Source organism: Sardina pilchardus, chromosome 20, assembly GCF_963854185.1.
Source record: "Sardina pilchardus chromosome 20, fSarPil1.1, whole genome shotgun sequence".
Lineage (NCBI taxonomy): Eukaryota > Metazoa > Chordata > Actinopteri > Clupeiformes > Clupeidae > Sardina > Sardina pilchardus.
Genome location: NC_085013.1, coordinates 21306950 through 21321949, shown reverse-complemented (window position 1 = coordinate 21321949; position 15000 = coordinate 21306950). Strand labels below are relative to the sequence as shown.

The window sequence follows — 15000 nt, the reverse complement described above, 5'->3', positions numbered from 1 at the left end:
GTGATTCTTGGTGTTTTAAGCCCCCAGTACAGTGCTGCATGGAAAGCGTGAGGGTTAGGCATGGGTTAAGGTTAAGGTTAGGGTTAGGGTTAGGCATGGGTTAAGGCTAGGGCTAGGGTTAGGGTTAGGGTTAGGGTTAGGCATGGGTTTGGGCTAGGGTTAGGGTTAGGATTAGGATTCATTTTAGGGTTAGGTACCTTTTTAAGCCAAATATGGCAGTGCTGCCTGGAAGACATGGGTTAGGGTTAAGGTTAAGGCTAGGGTTAGGCATGGGTTAAGGTTAGGGTTATAGTTAGGGTTAGGTGCCTTGAAGTCGATGGTGGCAGCCAGGGTGGGAATTATACCAAGGCCATGAGGCCATGGCCGCCGTTGCCCTACACTTTGGCCTTGATGCCCTGTGAAAAAAAACCCATCATAAGGCCACAGTGGCCTTTATGCCCCTGACTTAGGGTTGCCAACCATTCAGTATAATACGGAATCGTCCCGTATTTGACACGTAAAAGTCTTGTTCCGTATTGAACTGATACGGAACGCTCTTTGCTCTTTGAGTGAAATTAGGTCCGGTGCTTCACCTGATAATTTGCTGCGCAATTGATCACGCAATTGCGAACCGACGGAAAAAGAAAGCAAACGCAACCAAAGTCTGCCATGATTGGGCCTCAACTTAAAGAAGTTTGAGGCTGTGTTAGTGTTTCTCAAAGCCTACAGCGGCTAGCGGGTCTATGTATTTGTGTCGAGATAACCCTGAAATGTAAAACCATCGAATTTTACTCAGTGGCCTTTGTGCCCTATCATGTGGCCTTGGTGCCCCTAAAAAAAAAAAGAAGGTGAAGGCCAAATGGCCTTGCCCCTAAAATGACGAAATTCCCACCCTGGTGGCAGCAGCGCTGCCTGGAAGGCAAGGTTGGGGTTTAAAACACCATTGAGCGCTACACGTAGAGCCATGAGCCCCAGCCCCAGCTGTGTGTATCCCAGCAGAGCTGCAGGGCCAGAGGGAACTGCTTGACCTTCACTTTCAAATCTCATGTCGCTCTTCAACACTCCCCTCACACGTGTGTGCTCGTACACACACACACACACACACACACACACACACACACACACACACACACACACACAAATAAGATAAACTCCCATACACATGCAAACACACACACGCACACACACACACCTTTCAATTGTATCTCCTATGAGCTAGCAAAAAGCCTGGATGGCTGCCATGTGTGTGTGCGTCACGTATAGCCTTGTGTTTGCCCTTCTGTGGTCTTGAGGCGCTATATCTGGGCGCGCGAGGGGAAAGGGAAGCAAAATGGCCGCCGTGACCCTTGACCTCATCTCACATCTCAGATGACCGGCCCTCCTTTGTTGTGCTGCTCACCCCGGCGTCCTGTCTTGTTTACCAAACAAAACCCGCTGGGCAGCGCAGGACAGTCCGCCGCCCACTGATCGGCTAGTCTCGACCGCAGAGACAGACATCCTAGTTCCTGAAAGTAAAAGTCCTGCCATATATTCATGGGTTTCATCTGGTCCCTTTCCACAGGTGGGTTAGTCAAGTTCCATGCAGTCTGCATTCATAATCAAGGTGCTCGATTTTCTACGCCTTTTATGACCTGATGGAACCGATGAATATTTACCTGTGCACTTAACACAGGTGATATCACTAATTATGTGATCTACCTGGCTGCTAATTAGGATGAGCTGGTTTACTAAATGGTTGGATCAAATACTTGGCAGGACTTTCACTTTCTGAACCCGGGATGTCCTCCTCTGCTCGCCCGTATCCTTGCGCGACCGAAGCCAAAAGCCGACTGCTGTGCGCTATCAATCTAGCCAGCTAAGCTAATGACCTCTTACACCATGTCCATGTTTAGCAAGCGGGGTCTTAACAGGCATTTAGAGGTTAGCTTCTGCCTCTATATCAATAGCAGTGTCCTAAAGGGCACTCTGAGTAGAGGCTACGAGGTCAAGCACTTGACCACGATGACCTTTAACCCCCGTGAGCAGAGTAGTGTTAGCATTTAGCTTAGCTCCATTTCCATGTGTATAAGTGCAGCTGAGAGCAATCAAAGTGTAATCTACCAACAGCTGCTTTCTTTCCCCCCACCTCGTCGGCCTTTTGGCAAGTGTTTCATTTTGGGAGTGTTGTCTTTTGTTTTGTTGCTTCTCCAACTCTGGGCTGATTTTGTTTTCGATAAACAAAGCCTTAAACTTGTGCATGCGTGGGCAGTCTCGGTCCATCCGGCCGGTCATCCTCTCTAATCAGGAACGAATGATAAATAAACTCTCGCCGGGCCAGGAAAACACTGCGTATAAATAACCCGCTCCGCTGTTGACATTCCCTGCAAACGAACAAGCAGTGGCATTAGGGGAGTGCCTCTACCTCGGCCTTGATGTATCTATTTTAGCCCTGCACAGCCAGCTTTGTGTTGCATTCTGGGAAAGTCGTTGTGGTGACGTGCGTGCGGTGCCTGACGAGAGCCTTGGTCGTGGTCACTAATCGAGAACAAGGGGAAGCTGCGTTTGTCCACTCCTCTCGTTTTCCGTGTGAGCTCGTGAACAGCGTCCCGTTGCAAAGCAGCTGATGGCCCCTCAAGCTGCAGTGGGCCGGCGGGGAGTGCTGCATCATGGGTAATCCCGGCACGCTGCGTTATCTCAGCGCGGTCTCGCTGACGGACTCTTGTGTCTGACTTCCTGTGGCGCTCTCCAGTGCCTGCACACCAGAGCAGCCTTGGAACACAAACGGGGGCAGGAAGTGAGCTGCTTTCTGTCCAGCTGGCCAGAGATCCAGACACACACACACACACACACACACACGCACACACACACACACAAATGAGTCAGGCACAGAGACAGACAGACAGACAGACAGACATAGACGGAGATAGACTGGCAGTAAGTACTGAAAGCTCTCTCGATTTCTCTACGCAGCTGTGCCGAGAGACAATGGCCACTCAGTATCCCAAGATCTCACACTCATGCCACGCTCATCCAGCCACCCTACACACACACACACACACACACACACACACACACACACACACACACACACACACACACACACACACACACACACACACACACACACACACACACACACACACACACACACACACACACTGATTGATTTCGCTGAGAAATGGGATTTTCTCCTCTCCTCTCGACCTTCCCTCCTCCTCCTCCTCCTCCTCCTTCTGGATCAGTTAGTCATGCAGGAGCGATTCCGGAGTGCTCACATACAAGCCAAGAATGCTACCGGTTCTGGCGCGGAGCCGGCCCGCTTGCGGCGCGTGTCCGGCACAGGTTCATTACCGCAACCAGCTGCTATTTTGCAGGATCACGTTTCCTTCAACGCCGTCGGAGGACTCGCACTGTTCTCAAAACAGTTTGGAATGTTCCAGAATTATTAATGAGCGTAAAATCGCTGCATTCCCTTCTAAAGCACTGCTGTATGAAGAGGAGTGGAAGGCCAAGGCAGTGTGTGTGTGTGTGTGTGTGTTTATTTTTCCCTTTCTCAGTACTAAACTCCCACTTTGAAGGAGGCTGCTGCTCTGCCAGCAGTCATTTACTGCAATTATGGATCCTTGAGTTTCCCAGAGTCTGCTGTGTGTGTGTGTGTGTCCCAAAGTCTGCTGAAGAAACCATGTCAGGTTCATGAGTGGGAGTGTTTTGTCTTCGGAAGTCATGGCCAAAGGGGTTGTGTGTGTGTGTTGACAAGGAATAGGGTAGCGGGTGTTTGGTGTTGGGTGTGGGATAGTTGGTTCCTCTGTAGTTCAGATGTGAGAACCAGGAGCTTGTGTGTGTGTGTGTGTGTGTGTGTGTGTGTGTGTGTGTGTGTGTGTGTGTGTGTGTGTGTGTGTGTGTGTGTGTGTGTGTGTGTGTGTGTGTGTGTGTGTGTGTGTGTGTGTGTGTGTGTGTGTGTGTGTGTGTGTGTGTGTGTGTGTGTGTGTGTGTGTGTGTGTGTGTGTGTGTGTGTGTGTGTGTGTGTGTGTGTGTGTGTGTGTGAGCGCCAGAGAGAGAGAGAGTTTGCATTACCATTGATTAGAGTGCTAGGAGCACACACACACACACACACACACACACAGTCAAGTGTGTGTGAGAGTGAGTGCGCTGCTTCAAGGCCTCAGGGTATCCCTCTTAACAGGGGTGTGTGTGTGTGTGTGTGTGTTAGTGTGGCTTCCAGGCTTCTCTCCACCATGCTCCAGCACAATGGTGTGCCTCTCAGTAGCTGCAAAGCCCTGAGTCCAAACAAGCAGCATGTCAGTGTCACGGGAGGATACCTGAGCCGGTTGTTTTTCTCGGCGTCGGACAGAGGGGCCGGCACACACACACACACACACACACCCGTCTGACCAGCAGAGACTCTCCGAGCCCTGCGTCCTCCGCATAGGAGCCAGTGTGTGTGTGTGTGTGTGTGTGTGTGTGTGTGTGTGTTGTTGTAAAAGGTTATTCATTGGCATTAACCTAATTTGGAGAGATAAATCTCCCCTCATTGGCTCTGGTTGCTGACCGGGCGGGCCTGTGGTCAGTGATTAATGTCTTCCTAGTTGGCCAAGCAGGCGGACGTCTGTCTCTTACAGACGGGAGAGATTGAAATGGAGACTGAGTGAGTGGATGTCTCTGTTCTGTTCAGTCCAAGTGCTCCAGCTCCTCATGGATGTTCAATATAGTGTTCAGATGATGTTGCTCTTTGTCTCTGCACTGATAATGGATGGACTCACCCCGTAAAAGTATAGATGTCTCTCTTTTTCAGGTATTTCTGTATGTCTCTCGCTCACTGTCACTCTCACTCCCTCACACTCTCACTCTCACACACACTCTCCATCTCTTTCTCTTCTCTCTCTCTCTCTCTCTCTCTCTCTCTCTCTCTCTCTCTCTCTCTCTCTCTCTCTCTCTCTCTCTATCTATCTATCTATCTATCTATCTATCTATCTATCTATCTATCTATCTATCTCTCTGTCTTTTTGAGGAGCCAGAGGATCAGAGACAAACATACATTATGGATATAAACTTCCCTTTTTTAGTTCCTTCCAATGGCTTCAGGTTCGACTTTGTGTGCTGCCTGTCCTATTGTGTTTTTTAGTCATTGGCTGTACAGTTATTGTATTGTTTAGTGAATGAGACCTTTGCTGTTCCATCAGATTTTGGATCAAATTAGCCATTAAATCTTCAGCAGGTGCTTAAATGTAGATTATGGAAGATTCTCACTGATAATAGACTGATAAACATGATTGGATGATATTCCATATGCCATAACCACAAGTATTAGCTGAAAGCAAAGCAATGGGTGAATTCAATCAAGCATGTTATGTCCTTTTAATACCATTACTTCACAATCACATGGGCCTTGGTAATGGTGCATTTCGAGAGACTTTTCAGAGGTCAATTAAGTTTCAAATTTGCTGTGCAGTTGATTCAATCAGCTCTGTGTTGCTCAAGTCCGACTTTGAGAACTGAGAGCAGTCATTTGATTCCCAGTAATTAATGTTCCACTGCCTGCTTCCTAAAGCCTAATGAAGTGGCCACAGCCAGAGGAGGAGGTCACTCTTACTGGAACTGACACTGGACGCACTGCAATGACCCCGCAGCAGTTATTGATTTCAGCCTGTTTGGACACACTCGATTCCTTCTTGTCTTTTCTTCCTTCCTTTAATAAGATAGTCATTTCGGCAAACAGTTGATGTGTGTATGTATGACTCTTTTTTTATAAGATGCAGTCATTTTAGCCAGCAGTGGCTGTGTTGTGTTAAAAAAAAAAAAAATTCTAATGATTACCAGCCTAAAAGACAACACCCATTATTTGTGGTCGTCAGGAGGCTTGGATGACTTGGGTGGGAGTGTATTCTCCAGCTCCTCCCCCTCATGTAATGTGGTAGCCCCAGCCGGGTTCTGTTTCACGCACACTTACTCTCTCTCACCCGCGCGCCCACCCATTGTTTTGGCATGTCACGCTAGCTGGCGCTGGCATTCCTCCAGTCGCGGCCTGCGCTCTTCCCTCCCTTTCATGTCCTGATGAAAAGCATATCTTCCTCCCTCTCTCTCTCTCTCTCCTCCCTCTCTCTCTATCTCTCTGTCTATTTTCCTCCTGTGGCAGGTGCTAGGAGTAAGGGTGGTATGATACTCCCAACAGACATGCCAGACCTTTGTCAATACACACACACCCACACACACACACGCACACACAGCTCCAACAGGTGTTCCAGCAGGTTCCTCCCGATCCTAGACGAGGAAGTGTCGGCATGGCTAGTAAACATGTTCTCTTGAGCACATTGTAAATTTCACAACACGCCATCAACCTGCGAACAGGGTCCACTCTGCTCTATGCCACCACTGTCCCATAACATGCTAGCCCAGTTCCTTAGCGACTATGCTATCATCACCACCCCATAACAGGTTAGCTCAGTTACTTAGCCACTATGCTACCAACACCCCATAACATGCTAGCCCAGTTTCTTAGCCACTATGCTACCACTGTCCCATAACATGCTAGCCCAGTTCCTTAGCAGCTATGCTACCACCACCCCATAACAGGCTAGCCCAGTTACTTAGCCACTATGCTACCACCGTCCCATAATATGCCCAGTTTGTTAGCCACTATGCTACCAGAGTCCAACACTGGTTCCCTGTAGGCCTCCCTCAGGTCCTCCAGGCCAGGGGCTTAGTCACTGCAGAGCACTGTGCTGCGCTGTTCTGCGCTGGCTCCAGCATGCCTCTCACACACACACACACACACACACACACACACACACACACACACACACACACACACACACACACACACACACACACACACACACACACACACACACACACACACACACACACACACACACACACACACACACACACATGGCTGTATAAGGCCAGAGAGCCGACCCATACGCCAACAGGGAGGGAGGGAGGGAGAGAAAAAACAGAGGTGTACAGAGAACGATAGAGAAGGAGGGGGAGTGTGTGTGTGTGTGTGTGTGTGTGTGGCTGCGAGAGAGAGAGCAACAGAGAGAGAGGGTTGAAGAGAAAAGACAGAGGTATGTATGCATGCGGAGAGAACGGTGAAGAAGGAGGGGCAGTGAGAGTGTGTGTGTGTGTGTGTAGTGGGGGGGTGGTGGCGTGGAGGGGGTTGAGAAAGTAGAGAAAAGACAGGTGTGCATATGTAGGGAAGAGGGGAAGAGTCTGAGGAGTGAGGGTGCAAGATTGTAAAAGAACGAGGGAGCAATAGAGAAGAAGTGAGAGATGGGAGAGAGAGAGAGAGAGAGAGAGTGGTACCATCTGGTAGTCCTTAAAACCTCTGGAATGCTTTTGCTTTAGTAACTCAAGCTAAACAAGCAGCCCTGGCCAGAGCCCTGTGCTCTTACCCTCTGTCCCCTCGTCACGTGTGTGTGCGTGTGCGTGTGCGTGTGTGTGTGTGTGTGTGTGTGTGTGTGTGTGTGTGTGTGTGTGTGTGTGTGTGTGTGTGTGTGTGTGTGTGTGTGTGTGTGTGTGTGTGTGTGTGTGTGTGTGTGTGTGTGTGTGTGTGTGTGTGTGTGTGTGTGTGTGTGTGTGTGTGTGTGTGTGTGTGTGTGTGTGTGTGTGTGGACCCGTCCCCTCCGTCACGCTCCGTTCTGACGCACTCCTCTCCGAGCCCTACTGTCCTGTCCAGGCCACACGCTGGCTGCAGGTATTTAAGGCCCGCGCCGGGAAGGCCTGGAACAGATGATGCGTTCCAGTTGTACTCGGAGGTCGTTATCCCAGTTACGAGTAGGAAGTTGCACTTTAAATGCTCCCAAACTCGTAATTCTTACTCGTTGGCTCGTTTGAACCCTGAGTACCCTGAGAAAAGACACTGTTTATGACCACTCCTCTCCTGTTTGTGTCTCATTAAAGTAGTTGTCGAAAACATTGGCTGCAATTGCAGTGGGTACGAAGAACTTCTGGTTTTCCGGTACAACTAAAGCAGTCATCTTCAGGTGCTATTTGACAGCGATGACCGCGAACAGGAAACCGGGTTGCCCACCATTTAAGACAAAAATGGACGTTTGCCGCTACCTACCACAGAGCGAGTAGTGCCCAACCTCTATGTGTTGCTATATTGCTAAGACTTTTGTTTGTGTAGAATACTGTTTAATATATCATTACGGATTAGTATTGTTATATCTGGTCACAATCGCTGACAGACTAAATGCTAATGGATAGGATTTGGCATCTATAGTAGTTCTTACGATTTGTTACAACTGGAACACAGTCAGTTGGGGTCAGCTAGAGTGTGATGCAGCCAATTCCCAGTTCCCAGTTAACACTTACAAGGCAGATGGAATGCAGCAAAAGACAGCAGAACAGTAGGTGGCAGTTCTGGCAGCTTTTCCTCTAAACAACTTTCCTGCTCGTCCTCCCTCTCTCTCTCTCTCTCTCTCTCTCTCTCTCTCTCTCTCTCTCTCTCTCTCTCTCTCTCTCTCTCTCTCTCTCTCTCTCTCTCTCTCTCTCTCTCTCCTCCTCCGTCCCTCCCGTTCTCTTTTTCTGGATCTGCATAACAGTAAACTGACAGCTTCTAGGCTGGATTTCCTGACAGCAGATTCATCACTTTTGTTGATCTTCCTTGGCTGCGTCTCCCCGCCACCTGACAGCAATCCCAGCTATGGCCGTAAATCCTCCGGCCCGGCACGGCGCGGAGCGGCTGCTGATGCGTCCCGGTGTCTTTCCCTGTTCCGTACGATCCCAGCGTTCCAAGGAAAGAGGGGAAAATGGGATCATTGAAGTTCTGTCTGGTTTGGTCATTAGAAAAGATACGTGTGTGTGTGTGTGTGTGTGTGTGTGTGTGTGTGTGTGTGTGTGGCTACTGATTGAATTGGGGCTTTTTTGTTCAGCCTTTTGTTTATTAGGCAAATGGGAAAACGGGTACATGACTGTTATCGCTCTCTCTCTCTGTGTGTGTGTGTGTGTGTGTGTGTGTGTGTGTGTGTGTGTATGTGTCATTAGCTCATATTTTGGGATGGGTTCATTTTGGCAGGCCCTGAGCTCAGATAGTAGATTCCCCTGCAAAGGCATCAGCAGTTGTGGCATTTACTGGGCTAGCTTGCACAGTGGTTTAGAGTTGTGCTAGAATGATTTGTTGAGTTACCGTTTACTCTTGGAAATATGTGTGTGTGAGTGTGTGTGTGTGTGAGAATGCTGTCTGAAGATGGAGGCCCATATTTGGGGAAGAGAAGAGAGGAGTTGAAATATGGGACTAGGGATTCCGATTGAGGATTTGTGATTTTCCATTTCATTCCTGCAGCTGTTTGTGATTGTGTCTCTCTTTCTTACACACACACACACACACACACACACACACACACACACACACACGTTGTTGGCAAGATGCTTAAATAGCTCTGCTCCCTGTCTGTGTGTCCCCTCTCTCTGGCCTCCTCTTCAGTGCTGTCCGTGTGTGTGTGTGTGTGTGTGTGTGTGTGTGGGTGTGTGTTTGTGTCTCGAGGTTTATTCCAAACGTGCAGTTTGCATGGCCCCAAATTGTTCTCTTTCCGGAGACGGGTGACACAGCAGGTCTGTCTCTGGTCTTGGCTTTGTACTCCACTTGATCCCCCCCCCCCCCCCCCCCCCCCCCCCCCTGTCCTGTCCACATAGACCCCCCCCACCCCCCGGTATGTTCAGGTCAGTTGTGCTCTGGTCATTCAGATTAGGAGGGTAAAGAGGACCTGTTAACCTGTCCTAAATATGACACGGATTCAATCTGGAGACACTGGGATTGATTTTCCAAATGACGGGCCATAACAGGTCTTTCTGTTTTTGTTCCTCTTGTTTGTTGAGTTGAATTTAATTTTGAGCACTGTATTGCTCCTCATCAGGATGTAGGTGGGTGTGACTAGAATTTCGATCTCCAGTGACTCTGTCTGTCTGGATTATGAGTTAGATTGGAGGCATCGGGGCGTACACCCCTAAAATGGTTCTGCAGAGGGCTGTGTGGAAAGTTTCAGCTGGGCTTCTGTCCCACCCAGCACCTCTCATATTCAGTCCCATAATCACTCTCCTACTGCAAGATGAGCATCATGATTTAATCTTCTGCCACACTATGACGGGATTGAATTGATATGCTGATTTAATCCGTTCAGTCACTTACTATGTCCTCTGGTAGCTAGTAAATAGTCCGGTGTTTAAACGTGACAGTTTGTATGTGTGCTATGACATGTACTTCAGAATTAGTCACCCAAATGTGGTATAACATTGAAATTGAAACTGACTGGTATTTAGTAGAAGCAATTATCCAAAGATACACAGATTCACAACGGCGGGGTCAGGAATCAAACCTGGGTCGACTGCTGCTAGGCGGTGACTTCTACATGATGCTCATTCTTGAGTGTTTAGTCCCTAAACTACAGATTTAAGCTCTGCAAATCTATCATCACAAAGCCTCGTCATTTCCACAGCAGCTTTCCACAAGTGACCAGCTTCCATGCATTGAATTGAGTTGTTTAGAGCAGAGGCAAATAGCCCCTTCACACGGCCACTCAGGCCTAGGCATTCCGCGGTAGGAATGGTCCAGGAGCTGACCATTTGTCAGGGAGAAGTGGTCAGTTTATTTATACACACATTGCAGTGAGTTTAAGCTTGTAGCCTTGATTAACTCTCTCTCTGTTTGTCATTTCTCCACTCTTCTCTCTCACCCTTTCCTCCTCTCCTCTCTCTCACCCTTTCCTCCTCTCCTCTCTCCGCTCTCCCCCTTTCCTCTCTTCCTCTCACCCTTTCCTCTCCTCCTCTGTCCGCTGTCCCCCTTCCTCTCCTCCTCTCACCCTTTCCTCTCCTCCTCCTTTTCTCTCCCCTCTCCCCCTTTCCTCTCCTCCTCTCATACTTTCCTCTCCTCCTCCTCTCCTCTCCCCTCTTTCTTCTTCTATCTCAATCTCTCCCCTCCCATCTCTGACTTACCCTCCTTCTTATTTTCTCACTCTCTCCTTCTCCCCTTCTCACTCTTTCCTTCTCTTCCCTCTCTTTTTGTCCTGGCCTCTCCCTCTCTCTCTCTCTCTCTCTCTCTCTTCATCATCCTCTTCATCCCCTCCTCCTCCCTCCTTTCCTCTCTCAGATATCCGTCACCCGGAGGAGGTGTCTCTGCTCCGTAAGCCGCGTGACCCCAAGAAGAAGAAGAAAAAGCTGGAGGAGGTCGAAGAGGACCCGCTGGAACTGGAGGGACCCCTGCTCACACCTGGATCAGGTAAACAAACAAACAAACAAGCAAACAAATAAACAGTCCAAAATAACCCAGCCTTACTCCGTCAGTGAACAGAGCTGTAAGGCAGAGGCTCATGGGAATATGGGAGCATTCTGAGCTGAGCAACTAATCGATCCATCAAGAGAATAAAATGTCAGAAAATAGTGAAAAAAATCAGTGTCTCTGCAGCACTGTTGAGGTGTTCCATGTTGTGATGCATACACACAAGGAGCCGAGGTCATCCCTATGTTCCCCGTTTTCCCCAAAAGGGTCCTATATTCCCCCGGTCGCAATACATACATATTTATTTGGGAAAAGCAGGGAACATAGGACCCTCCCAAGGAACCTTCCCACTACATCTCTCTCCAGCACTCAGTAGGGGCGTTAGCACTAGCAACAGGACTGTTAGCCACATCCCTCTCCAGCCCTCAGTCGGGGCGTTAGCATTAGCAACAGGACTGTTAGCCACATCCCTTTCCAGCCCTCAGTAGGGGCGTTAGCATTAGCAACAGGACTGTTAGCCACATCCTTTTCCAGCCCTCAGTCGGGGTGTTAGCATTAGCAACAGGACTGGCGGCCATGTGCTGGAGCTTCCCAGCTTCCCCGTATGAATCCTGATGAAATATGGCGATGACCCAGATGACCCTCGCAGAGCTGCCTGGTCCACAGGCATCAGGGAAGCCCATGGAACTATGGAGCCCTACTCAAGTTTGAACTCTACCACCAAGATTAGTTAGTCTTGTTACATTTAGTCCACAGGCAACATAACCCCCCCCCACACCCCACCCAACCCAACGTATACACAGAGAAGGAGAGGGAGAGAGAGAGAAAGGGCTTTAGAATAGTATGCATCACTCATATTGCTCAGTAGGAGTGTTAGTAGGACCCTGCAACAGGTAGCCATTTGTGCAGTTTCTTAGCTTCTCAGTTTGAGCTGCAGTTGAGGGGACTCCTGACTGAGAGATGGGGGTCGCCAGACGTGTGTGTGTGTGTGTGTGTGTGTGTTAATCCACTTCCCCGAGGGATGAGCTGAAGTGTCCTGGCCAGCAGTGGTGACTTTCACACCCAACCATCATGTCTCTGCCGGAGCCTCCTGCTGGGATGAAAGAGGGGACTTTAAAGACCCCCTCTAAATGAGCACACACACACACACACACACACACACACACACACACACACTAAATGGGCTCACAGGGCTGTGGAGGGCAAGAGGGAATGTAGAGCTCCCCCCGCCACACACACACACACACACACACACACACACACACACACACACACACACACACACAGTCCTTGATGAGAGGATTGACCTCTGAGCCTTCAGAAATGGCACAGTATGCATAAAACATTAGCGTCCTTGTCCTGTGGAAAATTGAATCTTTTTTTTTTTGCTTTTCTTCTTATGAAAGGCTGTGCACAGGGTCCCTCGGGTTCCTCAGAGTCCACACACACACACACACACACACACACACACACACACAGGGGACTATGAGGGTGTAAATGGCAGTGGAGAGCAGGAAACTAAGAGCTGTGTTGTTATTTTGGGTCGGTGCTGAAATGGGTACGTGTGGGTTTGAAAGGGTGGGGGGAGCTAACAGTGCAGTGTTAGCATATGATTTGCAGACATGCCACACACACACACACACACACACACACACACCAACACCAGCCTGGGTGAAGGAATAGCTGAGATTCCACACATAGTTGGTCAGCCTGCTATTTAAAACTGGACCAGCGGCATCAGCCAGCCAGGCTGGCAGACAGCAGGGTCTCTCTCTCTCACTCTCTCTCTCTCTCTCTCTCTCTCTCTCTCTCTCTACATCTCTCTCTCTCTCTCTCTCTCTCTCTCTCTCTCCCTCTCTCTCTCTACATCTCTCTCTTCCATTACTCTCACTCTCATTCTATTTTTTCCCTTTTCCTACCCCTCCCTTTCTCTGTTTTCCTCTCTTGTTCTTCCTCCCCCTCTCTTTTTCTCTCTCCCTCTCTTCATTCTCTCTCTCTCTCTCTCTCTCTCTCTCTCTCTCTCTCTCTCTCTCTCTCTCTCTCCCTCTACTCATTCTCTCTACTTTCTCTCTCCCCCTCTATCTCTCTTTCCCCTGCCGTACTGAAGCTGCCGATGTCAGGAGACGATGTCTTGGAGCTCCTATCGCCGCACTTCTGAATGGAAGCCATTGTTCCTACTACATCCCACCCCTGCCCCACCCAGAGACACACACACACACACACACACACACACCACACACACACACACACACACAGCGCCCCGTCTGTAGGCCCCTGGCCTTACGCTGCGGACCTCACCGAGGCCAAGGGTGTGGAGACCTCTGTCCTGCCCCGCTCCCCTCCCCCGCCGTGGCCGCTCCAAGTCTGTGTCCTCCCTGGCGGGCCTGTGCTCTCCGCTGCTCCCCAGAACAGAGGGGTCCTCTGTGCTCCCCATGGGGCTCTCAGGAGCTGCCAAAGGCACAGCAAAGCGGCATTCTTTTGCACCATCCCTGCCCTTCTACACATATATGCCCACACACAACCACACATGCACGCACACACACACACACAGACACAACCACACATGCACACACAGTCACACAACCACACCCACACTCGCACACACAACCACACTCTCACACACACACACACACATACACACACACACACATACACACACAACCACACAACCACACACACACATACACACACAACTGTGTGCGCACACACACACACACACACACACAACTGTGCATGCACACACAGACAGACCGACCGACCGACCTCATCTTTGCGCAAGCTGTGGGGATTTCTTCACTCTACTCCTACATGTGAGATGACATCCAGGGCTTCTGTTTCTTGTTCACAATGACCAGTGCTAGCGCTAGTCGGCTCATGCCAACACCAGCGATGGCAATTCAGACTTCAGACTAGATTGGAGAACATCCCACCATAGCACACACACACACACACTCTCTCTCTCTCTCTCTCACACACACACACACACTCAAAGATATCCCCTGGAAACCCTCACTCATAATGGCCGGCTACTCTTCCCGGGTTGACGCAAGGTCCACTTCCACAGTGATGGGCCGTGGGCGTCCATGTTTGTTTTGGTTAGGAGGAGTGGTTAGTTAAGAACCTGTGTGGTCAGCCGGAGTCAGACGGAGACGGTGGACGCTGCTGTGAGTCAGTAGGGCTGTTGGGTGGGAAGGACGAGGCCTTCCGTGGGATTTCCATGTCTCCTCCACTCGTTCTTTCCATCTCTCTATCCATCCGTCTCTCTCGATCCTTTCTTTCTTTCTCTTTTTTTCCTTCTCGGTCATGTCTCTGTCCGTTCCTGTGTTCTGTCTCTTTGAATGTTCTGTCGACTCATGACTTCCTGTCCTGATTGGGTTCTCCGCGTTCCTTAACCCTCTCTGTCCCTTTTCCGGCTGTTAATCTCGATTAATCTCTTTAATCTATCACTTGTTTGTTTTTCTCTCCTTTTTTTCTCTTGTTTTTTCTTTTCTTTTTCTCTCTGTTTTTCTTCCCCTCTCACCTCTAGCTTCTGAGGTCATTTACATCGGACCTGTCAAAGGTAAGGGTTCCCCCCCCCCCCCCCCCCTTTCCTCTGCACTCTGCACTGCTTTTCCTGCCCAACCCATCGCCCCCCCTCCCAGCCTGCCTTCCTTGCCCCCCCCCCCCATCACTAAACAGCTGGAGCGGTCACCTGACTGGCTTGCTCTAGTGGGTATCCGACCGAAGAGATCCGCTGACCTGATGCCCCCGTTGCCACGGGAAACCACCTGACTTGGTCACATTACAAGGCTTTGCCCCCCCCCCCCCCCCCCCAACATTCATGT

At 49.8% G+C, this 15000-nt stretch overlaps 1 protein-coding gene across 4 annotated transcripts in view; it reads left to right on the top strand.

The window, feature by feature from the left end:
* fermt2 (FERM domain containing kindlin 2) overlaps nt 1-15000 on the top strand; it is a 57432-nt gene that overhangs the window by 21698 nt on the left and 20734 nt on the right. For 2 of the 4 annotated variants that reach the window (XM_062523565.1, XM_062523564.1), the window contains exons 4-5: nt 11048-11176; nt 14703-14735. In XM_062523565.1, the coding sequence (XP_062379549.1) occupies nt 11048-11176; nt 14703-14735 (162 nt within the window). The remainder of the gene's footprint in view (nt 1-11047; nt 11177-14702; nt 14736-15000) is intronic. The other 2 variants (XM_062523567.1, XM_062523566.1) reach the window with 1 other exon arrangement.